The sequence below is a fragment of the Ipomoea triloba genome, chromosome 8, assembly GCF_003576645.1.
Source record: "Ipomoea triloba cultivar NCNSP0323 chromosome 8, ASM357664v1".
Classification (NCBI taxonomy): domain Eukaryota; kingdom Viridiplantae; phylum Streptophyta; class Magnoliopsida; order Solanales; family Convolvulaceae; genus Ipomoea; species Ipomoea triloba.
The window spans coordinates 2,980,642-2,998,228 of NC_044923.1; the positions used below are offsets into that span (position 1 = coordinate 2,980,642).

The 17,587-nt window shown below is 34.1% G+C and overlaps 2 protein-coding genes across 2 annotated transcripts; both read left to right on the plus strand.

The window, feature by feature from the left end:
- Positions 1-1,572: 1,572 nt before the first annotated feature.
- Positions 1,573-3,354, plus strand: LOC116027862 (protein SHI RELATED SEQUENCE 1-like). The gene is made up of 2 exons (XM_031269634.1): positions 1,573-2,230; positions 2,658-3,354. The coding sequence occupies exons 1-2, from the start codon at positions 1,573-1,575 to the stop codon at positions 3,032-3,034; spliced, it is 1,035 nt and encodes a 344-aa protein (XP_031125494.1). The 3' UTR covers positions 3,035-3,354.
- Positions 3,355-12,935: 9,581 nt separating this feature from the next.
- Positions 12,936-17,244, plus strand: LOC116028102. Its single transcript, XM_031269899.1, has 8 exons — positions 12,936-13,008; positions 13,355-13,522; positions 13,601-13,780; positions 14,322-14,410; positions 15,593-15,697; positions 15,926-16,030; positions 16,831-16,950; positions 17,056-17,244. The coding sequence occupies exons 1-8, from the start codon at positions 12,966-12,968 to the stop codon at positions 17,104-17,106; spliced, it is 861 nt and encodes a 286-aa protein (XP_031125759.1). The 5' UTR covers positions 12,936-12,965; the 3' UTR covers positions 17,107-17,244.
- The last annotated feature ends 343 nt before the right edge of the window (positions 17,245-17,587 follow it).

A 17,587-nucleotide genomic window follows, 5' to 3' on the forward strand; every position in this document is an offset into this window, starting at 1 on the left:
ATTTGAGTAGCGACTACTGACTTTTCTGTAAATTAAATTTATCATCAATTTTATGAATAATATTCAACGGCCATAAAATTTTGGATTTTTTTTTATTGCTCAATTTAGTCAAAATAATTTAAATCCAATTTTTTTCCACAAACAATGTAATTTATATATGGAGTTATATATGCAACCTAGGTTTATAGAATCTGGAACTTACATCGTTAAATTATAAAGTCTTGAAAAGATTTCAACTTCGTTCACAACGATATGGGTAGAGTTTTACTGCTACTTATGCCGTCACCTCAATCAAATAGCTTGACACAGTGATTGGTAAGCGATACACTAATGCATCTATCTATGCATAAGGACAAACTTTGATTCTGGTATGTGTGTATCATGTTAAACAGTTTTGCATCAAGTATTCTCCCGAGTAAACCCAAATTCTATGGTCCCAACTCCCAAATAAACATATTATGTGATAGTGATATAAAATACAGTAGAGTATTAAAATACTAGTTAAAAGTTAAATATAATTAGGGTTAAAATTATAAGAGAATTTTGCTAGATTACAAGATCTTCAAGGAATCCCATCAATTAGTGTTTCCTAATTTGATAGATGCATCACATCTTGGCTTCATTAAACAAGAAAGGGAATGAAAATTAGAGATGAGAATAATAATGTTTGGGGAGTTTGCCATTAATTATAGGAGCGTGTTTTACGGTGCAAGGACGGATACGCAAAAAGCAGATTAAGTGCAAGCCACGTGCCCAGTTCTGAGCCGTCCGTTCCATCATGCAACGGCCGAGATTCTCCCATCCTTTTTAAAAAAAATTATTTTGGTTTGCAGACTGCCACAGAAACTGCACCACCGTAGAAGAGTGGCAACATCCCACTGTCTGCTCAAAAAACCACAGTCCTCTGTTTGTTTGCAGCCCAAAACTACTGCATATATAGAGAGAGAAAATCCCCCCAAAACGTTACTCCTACCCCCCATAGGTTTAGATGCAGAGATACATAGATATAGAGAGAGAAGGGGAGTGAGAAATAGTGTCCTAATTGAGGTTTCTTTGCTAGTGATCATGGCGGCGTTTGCAGGGCAGTGAAGTCAATGCCCCATAAACTTCAATATACCCTAAATCTCCCCCACCCTTCCCATCATCTCCACTTAGGAATCAACTGAGTTACCATACCAGTACAGGCTACTTAAAACTTCTCCATCCCCACCCTTTCCAATCATCTGCCGCTCAAGAATCAACTGAGTTATCAGGCCAGTACTAGCTACTTAAAACTTCCCCACCCTTTTCAATCATCTGCCGCTCAAGAGTCAACTGAACTATCAGGCCTGGACGGGCTACTTAAAACTTCCCCAACCTTTTTTCATCATTCAAAAATTAACTCAGTTACCAGTACGGGCTACTTAAAACTTCTTGAAGCCTTTTTGTCAAACCCTATATGTTGAGATTGGGGTTTTTGGTGGTGAAGATAATCTAAGACATGGGTAATGGTAGGAGTAGTGTAGTAGGGTAGGTCATGGATATGGTGACAAAATTGAGGGTAGAGAGAATAGGCGATTGTAGGAGTAGAAAATGTCCGGTTTTTTCAGCTTAGGTGGCGGCGGCGGAGGTGGAGGGTCTGGGAAAGATAATCAAGACCACCCAGAATTGGGCGGCGGCAATAGTAATAGTAATTTGTTTCTGTTCAAGAATAATAATGAGGAGATCTACAACAAGGGTTTTGAGCTATGGCAACAGTACTATCATATGCATCATCATCATCATCATCAGAGGGTTCAGCAGCAGCAGATGGTGGATTTCGGCGTAGGAGTGGGGCCCAGCGGGCACGGCGGAGGCGGAGGGAGTAGTAGTAGTAGCGGTGGGAATTTGGTGGGTAGTGATGAGCAAAATCCGGGGCCGAGTTTTAGGGTTATGAGGCAGGGCGGAGAAGGAAGCGGCGGCGGCGGCGGCGCCGGAGTGAATTGTCAGGACTGTGGGAATCAGGCGAAGAAAGATTGCGCTCATCTCCGGTGCCGGACTTGCTGTAAGAGCAGAGGGTTTCAGTGCCCGACGCACGTGAAGAGCACGTGGGTCCCCGCCGCCAAACGCCGTGAGCGGCAGCAGCAGCAGCAGATCTTCTCCCTCCACCAACACCACTCCCAGCCGCTTAGCTTCCGTCCCGAAAACCCCAAACGCCAACGTGACAGCTCTTCCCCCCTCGCCTGCACTCGCATCACCACCACTTCTTCCGGTAATAATTTTCTCCAATTCTTTCTTCCTTTTCACCCGAAAATCTGCAACCACTACTCGAGAGCATGTGATCTGTTGGGCAAAGGTCCATAAAGGCCAAGCCTAGTAACCAGGGAATTGCTGGGCGCATGCCAGTCGGCATGAAATTGTGATGACTTTATATAAGAAAATAAACTTGTATCTTCCTTACTGATTATTATAGTTTTTGTGGTTGATCCTATTACGACCTTAGCCAGCAAAGAATCACAAGAAATTAAACCAGTTTAAGTTAATCTAATCTGTTCAAAACAAGAAAATTAATAGATTGTAGTTATGGTTATCTAGTTATTTTCTACAATGGAAAGAAATGCTTGACATGTTATTACAATTTTTTGTTTTGAAATCTTCTTGCATAATTATGACATGGTTGGACGTGAAATCTTGAGTAGGGTTAGAAGTGGGCGGGCATTTCCCGGCGGAGGTGAATTCTCCGGCGGTTTTTCGGTGCGTGAAGGTGAGCGCAATGGACGACGAAGTGGACCAGTACGCATACCAGACGGCGGTGAGCATCGGCGGCCATGTTTTCAAGGGAATTCTCTACGATCAGGGCCCGGAAACCCGGTACCCTTCCGGCGGCGGCGCCCACGAGAGCTCCTCCGGCAGCGGCGCAGCCCAGCAACCGCTAAATCTCATTGCAGGCGCCGGCGCCGGCACCAGCCACCAGCAAGCGGCGGCGGTGGCCACCATGATTGACCCTTCACTGTACCCAACTCCGCTCAGTGCATTCATGGCTGGTACGCAATTCTTTCCACCACCACGACCTTAAAAGATGAGAATTTTGTGTGTCTGTAGAGAAGAGAAAGAAAGAAGGCCAAATGGCTTCTGATGAGAATGACAAAAAGAGAGCTTAATTAGCTTAAAACTCCCAATTAATTGTTAATCACCATTACTAATCAGATCACCTTATTCATTGACATCTATCCTTTGAGCAAAACAATGACAAGGACGAGGAAACAATGTTTGTTTGTCAACACTACTTTACTTGTTTCTGTTGGGAGGTTCAAGTATGATTTTGCTATGGTCATATTATTAGCTTAATTACTTGATTAATGGGTAATAATGTATGAAGATTCATCTTATGGATAACATAACTCGATCCATATTTGTTGTACTTTATGGGACATCTTCATCTTCAATCTTGTGTTCTTGGAATTCAAATCAATCCTGGTTTACCTTCTCCTGGTTTGTATTGACTAGGATCATAGGACAAGACTTTACCTAGAATGCATCTTCAGTCTTCAGATAGAGCTGAGGATTTCCCGGGAATAAAAGAATTTAAATAAACTGTTAAAAATTCATCATCGGTCACATGCAATAGTACTGTGGATTATAATATAGAATATTAACTTATATTGTCTCATCATCAACTATAATACTTTAATTTAACTTTGATTGGATTAATATTACTGTTTTTCTTTTTTCTTTTTTCCTCTGGGAATGCTTGCATTATAGTGAAATGCATACATGTATACAAGTTGTGTTTGCAGAGCCCCGGAGCTTATGTTGTATCTCTTGTTCTAATTGAAATACAACTAATTTTATGTTGTATTTCTCGTTTTGATTTAAATACAAGTAACCTTATGTTGTGTCTCTTGTTTTGGTAGAACATAAAAGAGGATATATATATAGACTAATGTTCAAGTGCATCCACCTGTTTCTATGAGTCCCATGAAACCCTTGATAAATGCATACAAGGTACTACACGAATGCACACAGGTCTGATAGCTTGTGTGTATTCATGTTGGTCGAATTACATACAATCTAGTCTGTATGCATTCGCGTAGTAGCTAGCTTGTGTGTATTTGGAGTCTTACAGGGCTCACGGGAAGATGTGGTCTCATTTAATTACTACTTTACATATATATATATATATGTTGTATGTATAGGTATTTGAGTGTGTGTTATGGTTCCTTGTTCATGCTTTGCTTTCTAGGTTTTAATACTCAGCTCTTAGGTGTATATATATATATATATATAGCTGCCCTTTGCACCTTATCTGTTGTTTGTCGGATGAAAACTCAATTGATGTTTCTCATGTTTAATTGGTTGGAAACAAAGGGGTTATAATAATGTTATTTTGATTTATCTGTAAGACCATTTTATGTGAAATATGTAATGTTGTTTTCTATATTTTTATAAAATAAAAAAAAAGTATTGTTTAATTATTTATTCAAAAAGATTATCTTGATGTTAAGTTTGTGTTTAATATTTTGCACTGTCATGTCCTGTGAAAACGGTTTCAAATTAATTATTATATTTCTTAGAAATGTCGTATCTATTTAATCATTGTTAATAATTTGAATTTTCGAAAAAACAAAGAAAAAGAAGTGCACATTTGCGGTCCAGGTCTGCATGTGTTCCATGCAAATGGCAGATGTCAATTAAGCATTGCTGTCCTAGAAATTGTACAAGCGGCCATGAAATCTCCTCTCCCCAGCCCCCACTCTAAAACCCTAAATAAAGCATCCCATGCCTCTAGACTTTGAGACACAGGGAGAGAGATAGCACTTTCTCCCCTACATGCAGGCATGTTATGGTCTAGCTTCTTTTTTTATTTTATAAATGTATTTTTGTCAATCAAATTCTACTAATTATGTTGTTTTGCATCTTGCTAGGCTTTATTTTGTCATATTCTATCTCCCTTTTATACTTTTCATAAAGTAATCGTACAACATCACGAACAGAAGAGTGATATGTTTAAATAATATAATTATATTTATTCGTTTACATATACAAATTATCAGTTCATTTCTTTATGGGGGGCCCCTTCTAATACTCATATAAAATTCTTCTGTGTTTAATTTCTTACACTCCATAATCTCCTTTTTAAGGTGTTATTTTAAGATACTCTAATATTTTCTTATGTCTTTAATAAAATAATTGTATAACAACGCTAGTAGAAACATCAGATGATATCTTTAAGTAATGTAAACTCTTTCATATGTGCACATATTAAACTTATCAAAGGGTTAATTTAGTTAAAAGAATTAAGACTACTCATAATAGGACAAATAAAGTTTGAATCTTTATTAGAGGGTCCCTCCTAATAAAACCCCAAAATTATCTCAATGATTAGCCTTCTTAACCCTATATATGTACTAACAAAAAATTTGATTTCTCTTATTCCAATGTCTCCTCCCTAAACCAGAAATATGAGGGTTATGTTAGTCGTATAAAGTATTTAAAAAAAGGAAGAAAAACAATAATGGTTTAATTTCTTCAAAATTTATCCCCCAATTTCCTTCTTTTAACATGGAAGCATAGGATAGAACTCATAGAAGATACGTTTGATTCCCAGTAGGAGCTGTCTATTGATTTGTCTCTTCGATTTTAACAGATCAACAATGAAAAACCTAGATTAATTTATCCGTTTGTGGGTTCTTTGCCAGTTAGAATTACAAGGCGAGTTTTAACCAGACCGCATATCCAAATAGTGTCAGTTGTGAGACTTTTCGTAAACCAAAGCATAGGATAAAAAGACACAGAAATCTTTCCCTAAATCCACTTCACATTGATGTATGTGTTTAATTGGTTTATCTATGATAGTGAGATGTGGATGGTGTTGGGGGATATAAATTTTGGAATAAATTAAAAATATGCATGTGATGATGGTAGGTTATCAAAAGAGATATAAATCTAAAGAGTAGATGTGGCTAAGGTACATACTGCTACTGTACTATAGGAAATGGCATGCTGAAAGCTGCTATGTATGTAGATAATAATAGGCTTCTTGATTTGGTACATTATGGAGTAACAGAAGAAAAGCAATGGGTTTTCCTTAGATTTGAAAATTTTCTTCTCTCCCATAACCTTGAGTACTATATCTATTTTAATGATAGAATAAAATCTTCACTCATTGTCCAATAATGTGCACTAGATAAATTCAGTACACATAATAAAGACTATGCAACGGGCTCGACTGAGAGGGTATTGACAGGAATCATTAGGGAGACTTTACGCAACGGGTTCGACTGAGAGGGTATTGACAAGAATCACTTGGGAGATTCTATACAACAGACTCGACTGAGAGGGTATTGACAAGAATCAAACTTGTGATTTTCTGCTATAAGAATTATGCTTCATCTACTTGATCCCTTTTTATTTGAGTGACGAGAAAAATCTGTATTTAGCAACTGTTTAAGAGTGTGCACGGAATAAATTCTTTTGGGATATTATATATATATATATATATATATATATATATCTTGAATATAATTTAATTAACCTATTAGGACAGACCATTCTACCAAAGGATACACATACTTTAGTCTGCTCTTATGATCTTTTAAAGATAGGCACTTTTTTGTCCTATGTTTTTAGGTTTACTCACAAGATTTTTAACTGTACTGTTGCCTGGTCGCAATGACAACCAGTCCACTTGAGACTATCTAGATTGCTGACTTGCTTGTTCTTTTTTATTTTTTTTAATTTTTTTATGTGATTTACCTAATCTGCCATATAATTTTCGATCCATAAAATGTTGCCACAATGTGAGTTGCGAACTACCGACAAAAAAGATTCAGATTTAGTCCTAGGTATAATAAGAATATGATGACCATATATATGTGTGTGTTGTTGCATCTTTCAAAGTTAGTTGAAAATTTTAGAATTTTCGACCACCAAGAAATGTTTACGATTTTAGTATTTACTGTCAAAAAGTCAAATTTTTTTTATTATTTTGAAAATCCACAACCGGCTAATGGCAATTTATATCAGGAAAAATACTAATTTTTACTCTCAAATTCTACTCCCAACTTTTAATCATGCTCACGAATCTTGGATGTAGACAACTTTTTTTAGATCCACAAGATGAAAATGTTCTATATTCCTATTTATGCTTGCCGCATTAGGAAGTATAATTGATAGAGTAGAATTTGAGAGCCCCATACTACAACTCTTTATATCATGAACTAGGGTTCACATAGCATTATGAATCTTGGATTGAAACGATAAGTTATAGAATTCATGCTTGTAAGGTACAGAATCTCATAACATAAGATATAAGAAATCACAACGCAATACACATACACATGTTATATATTTACTTATTTTTCAAATTTGATTTAGGTATATAATTTTTACCAAATCGTTCAGTTCGATTCGATTAAAAATAGAGCCGTTTAATTTACAAGAATCCATTACCATTCTGTTTTTCGCTATATTACTAGTTTGGTTTGTGAAAACCAAACTGAATTGTCCACCCTTAATAATAACAATAAAATACATTATATACTCATCGTTATTATTATTAAAAAAAAAAAAAAAAAAAAAAAAAAAAAAAAACTTACATGCTGTTTACCTGTAGATTCTAAAGGATAGCCCAGCTTTATGGCTTTCCCTGTCTTTCCGGATTTTCCTAATTAAAGGAATACTTTAGGCCCTATTCATCATCGCATGAATTTAACAATTAAAAAAACAAAACAAATTGTATTTAAGTTTTTTCTTTTTTCTTTTTTTTTTGAATGACAGTGAAAAACTTAAAATCATCACACAATGATATATATTGGGTAAACAACTCTACCATACATGAAAGATAATAATATGTAAATTACATAAGAGATGTAAACTGACCTAGAAAGACTATGCACGACGAGTTTTGTCAAAAAATTTATTTTTATAAACAATTGAGATAGGAAAAATGATTATAATATAACTAAGAGCCAAAAAGTGCTATTTCTTTATAATTTAAAGATTTTTTTTCTTATTTTATAAAACTTGAATTTTAGTCAATTTATTTATTCCGTATTTTATAAGTAAAAAGTTTGAAATCTGGGATTCTATATCATAAAAAGAAGAAAAATGATGATATGACTTCCTGGTATTTTGGATTGAGCCAGAGAAAGGGAAACTCTGGTCCGGTCAAGACCGGCCTACATATTTCAAATAATACTGACTCCCTATCTTACTTTAATCACCTAGCTAGCCTTAGTTGTTGTTGACTTGTTTTTTTTGTTTTTTTTTTTTAATAATTTTAATTATAAATATATATCTTTTAAAATACTTTTGAAAATGGATCATTCTTTGACCAAATATTAAAACAATCATGTTAGGTTTTTCATGGAATGGGAACGCTTAATTCATTATATTATAATAAATAAATAAATATGTTTTCAAAAAAATAATAAATAAATAAATATAAAGAGTTTTATAAGTTGGTGTGGCTTTCGATTCAAAAAATAAAAATAAATAGAATTCGGACTAAAATATAATAAGAAATGAATACAATAGGAATACTAATATACTATTTGGTTTATAAGAGGAATAAATTATATGGCTTTACCGTTTATATTAAGAATTATATTCTTATACTTGTGTGTCAAAAAAAAAATATTCTTATACTTGGTTCAACCATTAAATATATATATATAAGGGATATTATTTAAATAATCAAAATATCCCTATTCAAAAAAAAAAAAACAAATATATACAAGTAATAAACCCCAAAAAAAAAAAAAAACAAAACGATGAAAAAAAAAACAATATATTGTAATGAGAAATGTAACACTAAATAAGCAAATTTTTTTTCTATGGATCTTTGACTGTGAGATGGGTCAGGTCAAGATGAAAATGTAACACTAATTAGGAATGAAGTGTTTTAGAAAATGTAATACTTAAAAAAAAGTGTTAGACTTGTCTTTCAGACCTTCACCCAACAATCCTCTACCACATTTGTTAGAGACAAAATACTAGACTTGACCCTTCAAGCATCCGTCCAAAAATTCCCTAGTCACCTGAACATGGTCCTTCGCCGATCTCCTTCCAACAGGTATCACAATTAAACCGAACACAAATTTGTATTCAATAAACAACGTGCGTATTTATGTGTTATACATGCTATCATATATGCATGTATATATACAACATGTAATATATGTTGGTATCATATGATTTACAAGCAGATAAAGAAGTGCATGCAGACTGCAGCAGAGAGGTACACTCATCAATAATTAAAATTTGATTAGGATGTTATATATATAATACATATATACATAGGGTACGGATGGTAGTGTTGCAGTGAGGGATGAGCAGTACGACGTCGCGTGCTCTCTTCTTGATTTGGAGAATACTATACGTACATACGCTTTAATTCAGATCAGTTCCAACGTACGTACGTACGTGGTCCATACCTTGGACTTAGCTTCAAATATTGTTGTGTTCGTTTCTTAAACTCTGCATGTCTTCCTCGTCGTCAGTTAAAGGCCGTCCAGTGCATGTCCGGACGGCTTTTCATTTTTCTTTATTCATTCGATATATGAGGATATGAACAAAGAAAGATTTCTTTTCCGGGATGGCCGAATAGGGATTGGAAATGGGGCGAGGTTTCGAGGACGAGGAGTATACTCCTTGCCCTAGCCTACCATATCCTAATGTTATCCTTAAATTTAACATTAATTCATCCAGATATATTGGTTCAAAGATAAAGGGTATCTTTGAGTAGCATAAGGTCGAGAGGTTTAGAATGAGAGGTCACACATCAATTTTAATTTTATTTTAAAAAAAAAAGATTGAGTAATTTTGTCTCAAAAGTTATCTTTGTTTCTTCTTAAAATCTACAAAATTGACATACCAAATGGGGTGGGGAGAGACATTGGATTTTAATTCATGAAAATGAGAGAATTCCCTCTAACCAAACTAAGAATTTACTTGTCTTCGAAATTAGGTGAGAATTCGAATGAAATTGTAATTCCCTCCAACTAAACGCCTCATATAGTAAAAGGTTTGATGCAAAACACTTTCAAAAACCAAAAAAAAAAAAAAAAGTAAAAAAAAGGGAAATAAATAATTAGACATTATTATATTGTCGGAATAATATTCCGAAAGCCCTTTAACTTCCAAAAGAGTCAATTGACTCAAACTAAGAAAGCTAATAGACATCTCCCATATGGAGTCGAACTTGTAACCTTGTGATTACAAAGACAATTCAGCTAGAGTTATCCCAAATATATGCATACATTATCATTAGTGGAAGTATATTTGGAATAGTTGGTAAGCGACTTACTAATACAACTACCGCCGGATAATATTTTTTGTATGTGATATGTTAAAACATTTTGGATCAGAAATTATTCAACTTTACAGATCAGATTCAAGTCGAATATGAATTAATCTTATAGTAATGGATACCAAATGCAAATGCTTGTTCCCTTTCAAGTTTTAATTGGGCTTGTAGGCCCAATGAGTGTTTTTTTCTAGGGCTTCGAATAATAGAAATGCAATGTGGCTGGACAAAATTTATTTGGATAAGAAGTAAAGAGGGCATGATTTGAATTTTGGAGTTGACAAAAATAATGAGACAAAATTTTTGTAAAAATGGTTCAATTACACAAATTTTACTTGTTTGATGGTTGAATTGCACACCTTTTAAGTTTAATGGCCCAATTATACAAAAGCGATAAGTTTAGTGACCTATTTGACACTTTTTAGTGTTGCAGTGAGGGGTGAGCAGTACGACGTCGCGTGCTCTCCTCTTGATTTGGAGAATACTATACGTACATACGCTTTAATTCAGATCAGTTCCTGCCAACCTACGTACGTACGTACGTGGTCCATATCCATACCTTGGACTTAGCTTCAAATATTGTTGTGTTCGTTTCTTAAACACTGCATGTCCGGACGGCTTTTCATTTATTTTTTGCAGAATGCATTTTAATTAAAACAAGTCCGAAGACAAAGAATTACAAATGATGGAAGAAGGATTCACGAACCACTCCATGCAATCAGTTGTAAAAACTGACTGCCTAGCTACCAGATGGGCTGTTTGATTCGCAGATCACTTAACTGAAAACTGACGGCTTTTCATTTATCAATTATCAATTATCAACATCATCGTTTTTGTTGAGATATAATTTTAACCACTCCATTTCGACCACAACAGGGAATGTAGACCAAAATTTAAGGAACGGCATAACAGCGCTTGTTTGGGGAATATTTTCTTTTTCATTCCCCGGCCCATTGGGGATGGGATAGATGCCCAATCGTTATACTTATAACTGTGGTCGTCTAAACAACATAATTTTAAATTTTAATTTTGACGGCGATCGTTTATTCATGTTACAATTATTTTTATACTTTAAATTAGGTGTATGTTTCTTGTGTTATGAGTTTCTATGTCTCATATTATGCAATTTTGTACCTTACGTTTATCGATTTTGTACCTGAAATAAATTAAATATAACATGCGTTTTTGTACAAATAAAGTAAATATAACATGCGTTTTTGTGTCTTGTGCTAGGTCTGACAATGATATATATAAAAAAAAAATTGTTTGATATAAAAAAAAAAGGAAAAAATGGTCCAATAGGCTCTTAATAAATTTTACACCAAAAGTCAATTGGGCCCCTAAATTTTTAAAAGGATCAATTAAACCCTCAAACATGTAAAATTGAGTCAAATACATCAAACTTATCGGTAACCAACATGTTACAGGTAAAAAATAACCGAAAAAGCACAAATTCGCCATCTCCGGCGAGTCGCCGAAGAAGGCGACCATTTTTCTGGTCACCTTCTTCCGGGAGAATGCGACTAACCTTTTGGTCGCCTTCTCCGGCGAAGGCGACCAATACTGTCAGACCCCCCCCCCTCCCCTCCCCTCCTTTTTTTATATTGTCAGAGCCATCCCAAGCATGTCAACTCCAGCCAGACATGCGTCCCACGTAATCCCTGTCGTCAACTACATTCTCCTGTCACTAAACGCCACTCTTCAGCATGCACGAGCCCTTCGATGGACGTGCGCGAGGGGCACGACCGAGATAAGCCAAGCGCATGCCTATCGCCCCTTGGCATGCTCCCAAACTAGGCGGCTGGTCATGCCTGGTCGCCTCGAGCGAGGGCGACGACACGGCTAGACGGCACTCCTCGGTGTGCTCGCAGTATTCGATACCCACATCCTCCTCTCCACCCTATATTGCACATTCTTTCCATTGAGCCTTGCCTTGCAACCCTCTATCTTAGGAATTCATGTCGCCATGCATGCATTTAACTTCCTCCTTCTGGAGAGGCGCCGTCCCCACACCACGGGTACCCTAGGCATACGCCGGCCTGACGTGGGGTTAGTAAATCTGCCCGCTTGCAATGTATATATATATAATGTAGCGCCTCAATTTGGTTGATATTAATCGATCTCGTGGTTTGAGTCGCGAGTGACCTGAATGAGGTCTGGGGTTCGAATCTCTTATTTTACACACCTTCAGCTGGGCCTAAAGAATAGATACTATAAGTATCCTTATTAGCAGTAAGTGATGCAATGGTTTGGTGGGTATGAACACGCATCGTGCTTTCGAGGATCCTTGTTCGATTCTCGCTGCTAAAAAGTTTTGTCCAAGCATTTTATACTGTAAAACAAAGCTAAGCTTCTTTTTTCTGCTGCAGTTCTACAGATCGAGAGATTGTTTAGATGTAGTAGATATAGCTTTTTGTACAGTGGTAAAATCTTAATTTGACTATTGGCATAAAGAGACAAGGAATCTACTATCCAGATTCATATCTAGTAACACATGAATTATCTTTAGTATCCAATCAATTCAACAGTAATCCAAAGAGATCATAAGAATCTACTATGTGTGTATATATAGTGGCAACCAGAGAAGATAATCCTCAGATCAATTCGATCATATTACTGTCATAGGCCTGAATACGTGATTAAGTAGGAAGGGTGAAAAATCATGGAGAAAGTTCTTGTTGTTAACGATGGCTCCATTATGAGTCCATTCCTCCGTAGCCTCATCTACTCTAAGTTTGAAGGTACGCATGCATGCATAACCATCTACACATGCATTTTTTTTGTGAAGAGGAGAAGCCCACAGTCATTACTATACTGGGTAAATTATATTCTGCTTTGTCACTCTAGCCAACAAAGGCCCACAAAACAGTAAATCAATCTAAGTTACCCATAGCAGTCCGACTGACATACTCAAACTAAGAATGCCAATAGAGTGTTCTTGCTGGGAATCAAACTTGTAACCTTGTGGCTACTTAAGTAAATCGACCAACTTAGCTGTATGACCCATAGAATCGAAATGGCTTATTAGCTTTTTGTATTTATGAAATGCCGATTGATTAACATTTATTTATTGGCGCATATATGCAGTTCAAGAAGTGATGGACGCTAACCAAGCTTTGGACACCTTGCGTACTAACCAATTGCAAGGGAGAGGCTTTGATCTTGTTATTTCATACGCGCACAAGTGTCAGAGGGATGCAACTGCATTAAAAACATTTATTAACAGAGAATTTCAACAGCAGCTCCCCATAGTTTGTGAGATGACCGAGATATATTTTTCTTTTTTCACTGATATATCCATCTCATATATATATTTTTTATATATGTATATAGGTGTGAAATGCATATCTGAAGCAGTGGAGTGTTTTGATGAGCTAAACGGCATGTTAGCTCGTGATTTGATACATAAATGGAAGTCAAATACAGTGCAAAAAGCATGTCAGAAGAATTGGACAAAAGAACGCAATTTCAACTTCTTTAGTGTCGTGGAAAGCTTAGAAAGTAGAGGCCACGGTAAGAATTGAAGATCAATAATTCATTGTCACTCACTGCCTCTTAGTTTAATTTAGAGGAATTTGCAGTTTTAGTCCGGTGGCTATAGGGATATCCATAACTTACAAAACTGTTAATGAGATACCTTTAACTATTTAATTTTTATCAATTTTGGTCACTCCCCCGGGAGGTAAAATAATGAGGGTATTTTAATTATTTTACCTTTGTTTCCTTCCTTCCTTGACGAGCTACCATTTTTCCGGCGACCCAAATTTGACCGTCAATTTGGGCGGAGTTACTAAAATTGATAAAAATTGAATAGTCAAAGTATTCATTTTGAAAGTCGTGGAGTGCAATTAACAGCACCCCTATAGTCAGTAGACTAAAATAGTCAAAGGATTCAAGAAAATTACATTATTTGAGTATTGAAAATATAGTTTTTATTATGGTCCACACAACACTGTCTGGACCAATAATTTGCCATGCAGTACATTAAAAGTCAAAATGAATTTACTTTTTTCTTTTATTTTTTAAATATATATTTCAAATTTCCTACACGCAGATGTTAAGCCAACTACGGTTTTGAATGCCATGTCCGCGAATGAACGGGGATTAGACTTAACACTGAAACATGTTAACAGCCATCTGCAGGTATATTTACTTTTACAGTTTTACTAGTTTGTGAATTTTTATTTTTTATTTTTTAAATCTAAGATTAACATATAAAACCGATTTTTTTGGGCTAAGTAGGTTGAGAAACGATGTATGAATAGATACTACTTTGTAATAAAGTTAATAGTGGCCAAAAATAAACATATAAAATCAATTTTTTTTCCATTTCTATCAGTAGCGTAACCATGATTCTAATAGGAATTCAATTGTTATAGAATGTACCATGGTTCATATTGCATTATAAACCCAAATACAAAAATTTTATATCTTCATTGACACATTTTGTACCTACAGTTAACCGTTTCTGTATATTTAAACAAATAATTTGATAATTGCTGACACATAATATAATAGTCACAAATACAGAAATTATCAACTAAATGTACAGAATATGTCAACTACAAATATAGAATATAAATGTTATTTTTGGACTAGGGTCTACAATGCAAAATAGACCCTGGTCCGTGGTATAATTTGACACAGGAATTAAGCCCTTCTATTTTCTCACTAGTAGTATCATTCAAGGATGGAGTATATTAGACTATGAATAAATAATAATATATTCCGTATAAAATTTGGGGTACGATTATTCTTTTGGATAATAATAGGTACTCCTGCATTTTATTATTACGTTTTCATTAGAGTTTATTACCGAAATGGTTCATCGACTATTGCAAAATTACCAATTTGGTCCTCGACAATTTTTTGTACCCAATTAAGTCCCTCGAATTTGAAAATTTTAACCAATTTGGTCCCCCATTTATTTTGCCGTTAAACATCTGTTAAAATCAGGACTAAATTGGTAATTTTGCTATAGTCAAGGTACCATTTCAGTGAAAAAGTAATTACTAATTTGGTCCCTTGACTATAGAAAAATTACCAATTTGGTTCCTTGACTATAGCAAAATTATCTGAACACAACCATATGTCCAAGTCAGTCTATAAAGTTTATTTGTTTAATTTACTTCCCTTATTAAAAAAATATCATTTTTTAAACAATATATATATATATATATATATATATATATATATATATATATATATATATATATATATATATATATATTATATATCATGAATGGTATCCCATATTTTATTATTCTTAAAATTTCTTACTTTAATTGTCAATTAAATAATATATTATGTATTTAATTTTTGCAGGAAATTAGCAATGGATTTCCAATGGATATTAGCTACAATGGAAGTGTTCCCCCTGAGGCATGGCCAGAATATTCTCCGTTCGCTAGTCAGCAACCATATGTCCAAGTCAGTCTATAAAGTTTATTTGTTTAATTTACTTCCCTTATTAAAAAAATATCATTTTTTAAACAATATATATATATATATATATATATATATATATATATATATATATATATATATATATATATATATATATTATATATCATGAATGGTATCCCATATTTTATTATTCTTAAAATTTCTTACTTTAATTGTCAATTAAATAATATATTATGTATTTAATTTTTGCAGGAAATTAGCAATGGATTTCCAATGGATATTAGCTACAATGGAAGTGTTCCCCCTGAGGCATGGCCAGAATATTCTCCGTTCGCTAGTCAGCAACCATATGTCCAAGTCAGTCTATAAAGTTTATTTGTTTAATTTACTTCCCTTATTAAAAAAATATCATTTTTTAAACAATATATATATATATATATATATATATATATATATATATATATATATATATATATATATATATATCATTTTTAGTCTTTCAAATATAATACATGTATCAATTTTAGTCATTGACTATTAAAATTTACATATTATGAGTATAACTATTCAATTTGTATCACATTTTTTTTTGAAAGAATTCGTATCACATTTAGTCTTTAACTATTAACATTTTCAAATTATGTGCATGACTATTCAATTTGTATCAAATTTGGTCCTGCTGTTAAATTTTACAATCAAATTTCTGGCCAAGTCACTAGAGGAAGGGGGTGGCCGATCACCAGTGACTTGACCGAAAAATTTAACAACATGACCAAATGTAATACAAATTGAATAGTTATGCACTTAATTTGAAAATGTTAATAGTTAAGGACCAAATGTGACACCAATTGAATAGTCATGCGCCTAATTTGAAAATTTAATAGTCAATGACTAAAATTGATACATATATTATGGTCGATGACTAAAAATGATATGGTGAGGTATGTTCCTTTTTTTTTTTTTGTGTGTGTGTGGTGCATTTTGTGGTACATTAGTGCGATTATATATATATAATCATTTATCTGCAAATTGAATATAATGTAGAATCCGATAAGTCGCACAATAGGTAATTCACAGTTCTTATCCGAGGATAGTGTAACGTCGCCCTATTTTGAAAACAACGTAACATTAACCAATAAATTGGTGTACATATGCAGGCTATGCCGTCAATATCTCCGGCACCGTCGCAACAGATAAACAATAACAGTCAATTTCATGATATTGTTGGAACATCTCAACAAAGTCTCAACCAGGATTACCCCATCCCACCTTCTCAGGCATGGCCAATCTCCTAATTACCTTTCATGCTTTTTTTTTTTTGGATGAAACTAACAAAACTCAAATTTCATAGTAATATTATTTTGGTTTTGATTTTGTTGTAGTTTGGCGACGTGGATTGGGATTCGATTGATTTTCACCTACCTAAATCTTAATTATTTCACATGTTTTCTCCATAATGTAATTTATTTTTATTTGTTATTTTGAAAGCTTTTTAATTAGTGATCGAACTTTTAATTAATTATGTATTTCTCATGTATGTTGTTGATTTGATGAAATAAAATCCATTTTTCCGCCGGTCGTTTATATGTGTGTCTACTGGCTAATAACAATAATGCATACCTATCGCGGGCATGCATTATTTTGTGAATTGCAGTTAAAGCTAAAAATCCTAAAATATATGAGTTTTTATTTGATGAGCAAGTAGACTCCTCGTACAATCATTTTACGTGTTATCCGTTAATAGTAAAAATTAATATATTTAACATTTTTTAAATATATCGTATATTAATATTTACAATTTATATACTAATGTTTACAACTAAATGATCACAATTTATAAACTGAATATTTATAATTTGAATTATGAACATTCAGTATGTTAATTGTGATGGTTCGGTAGATCCGGGTCCGTAT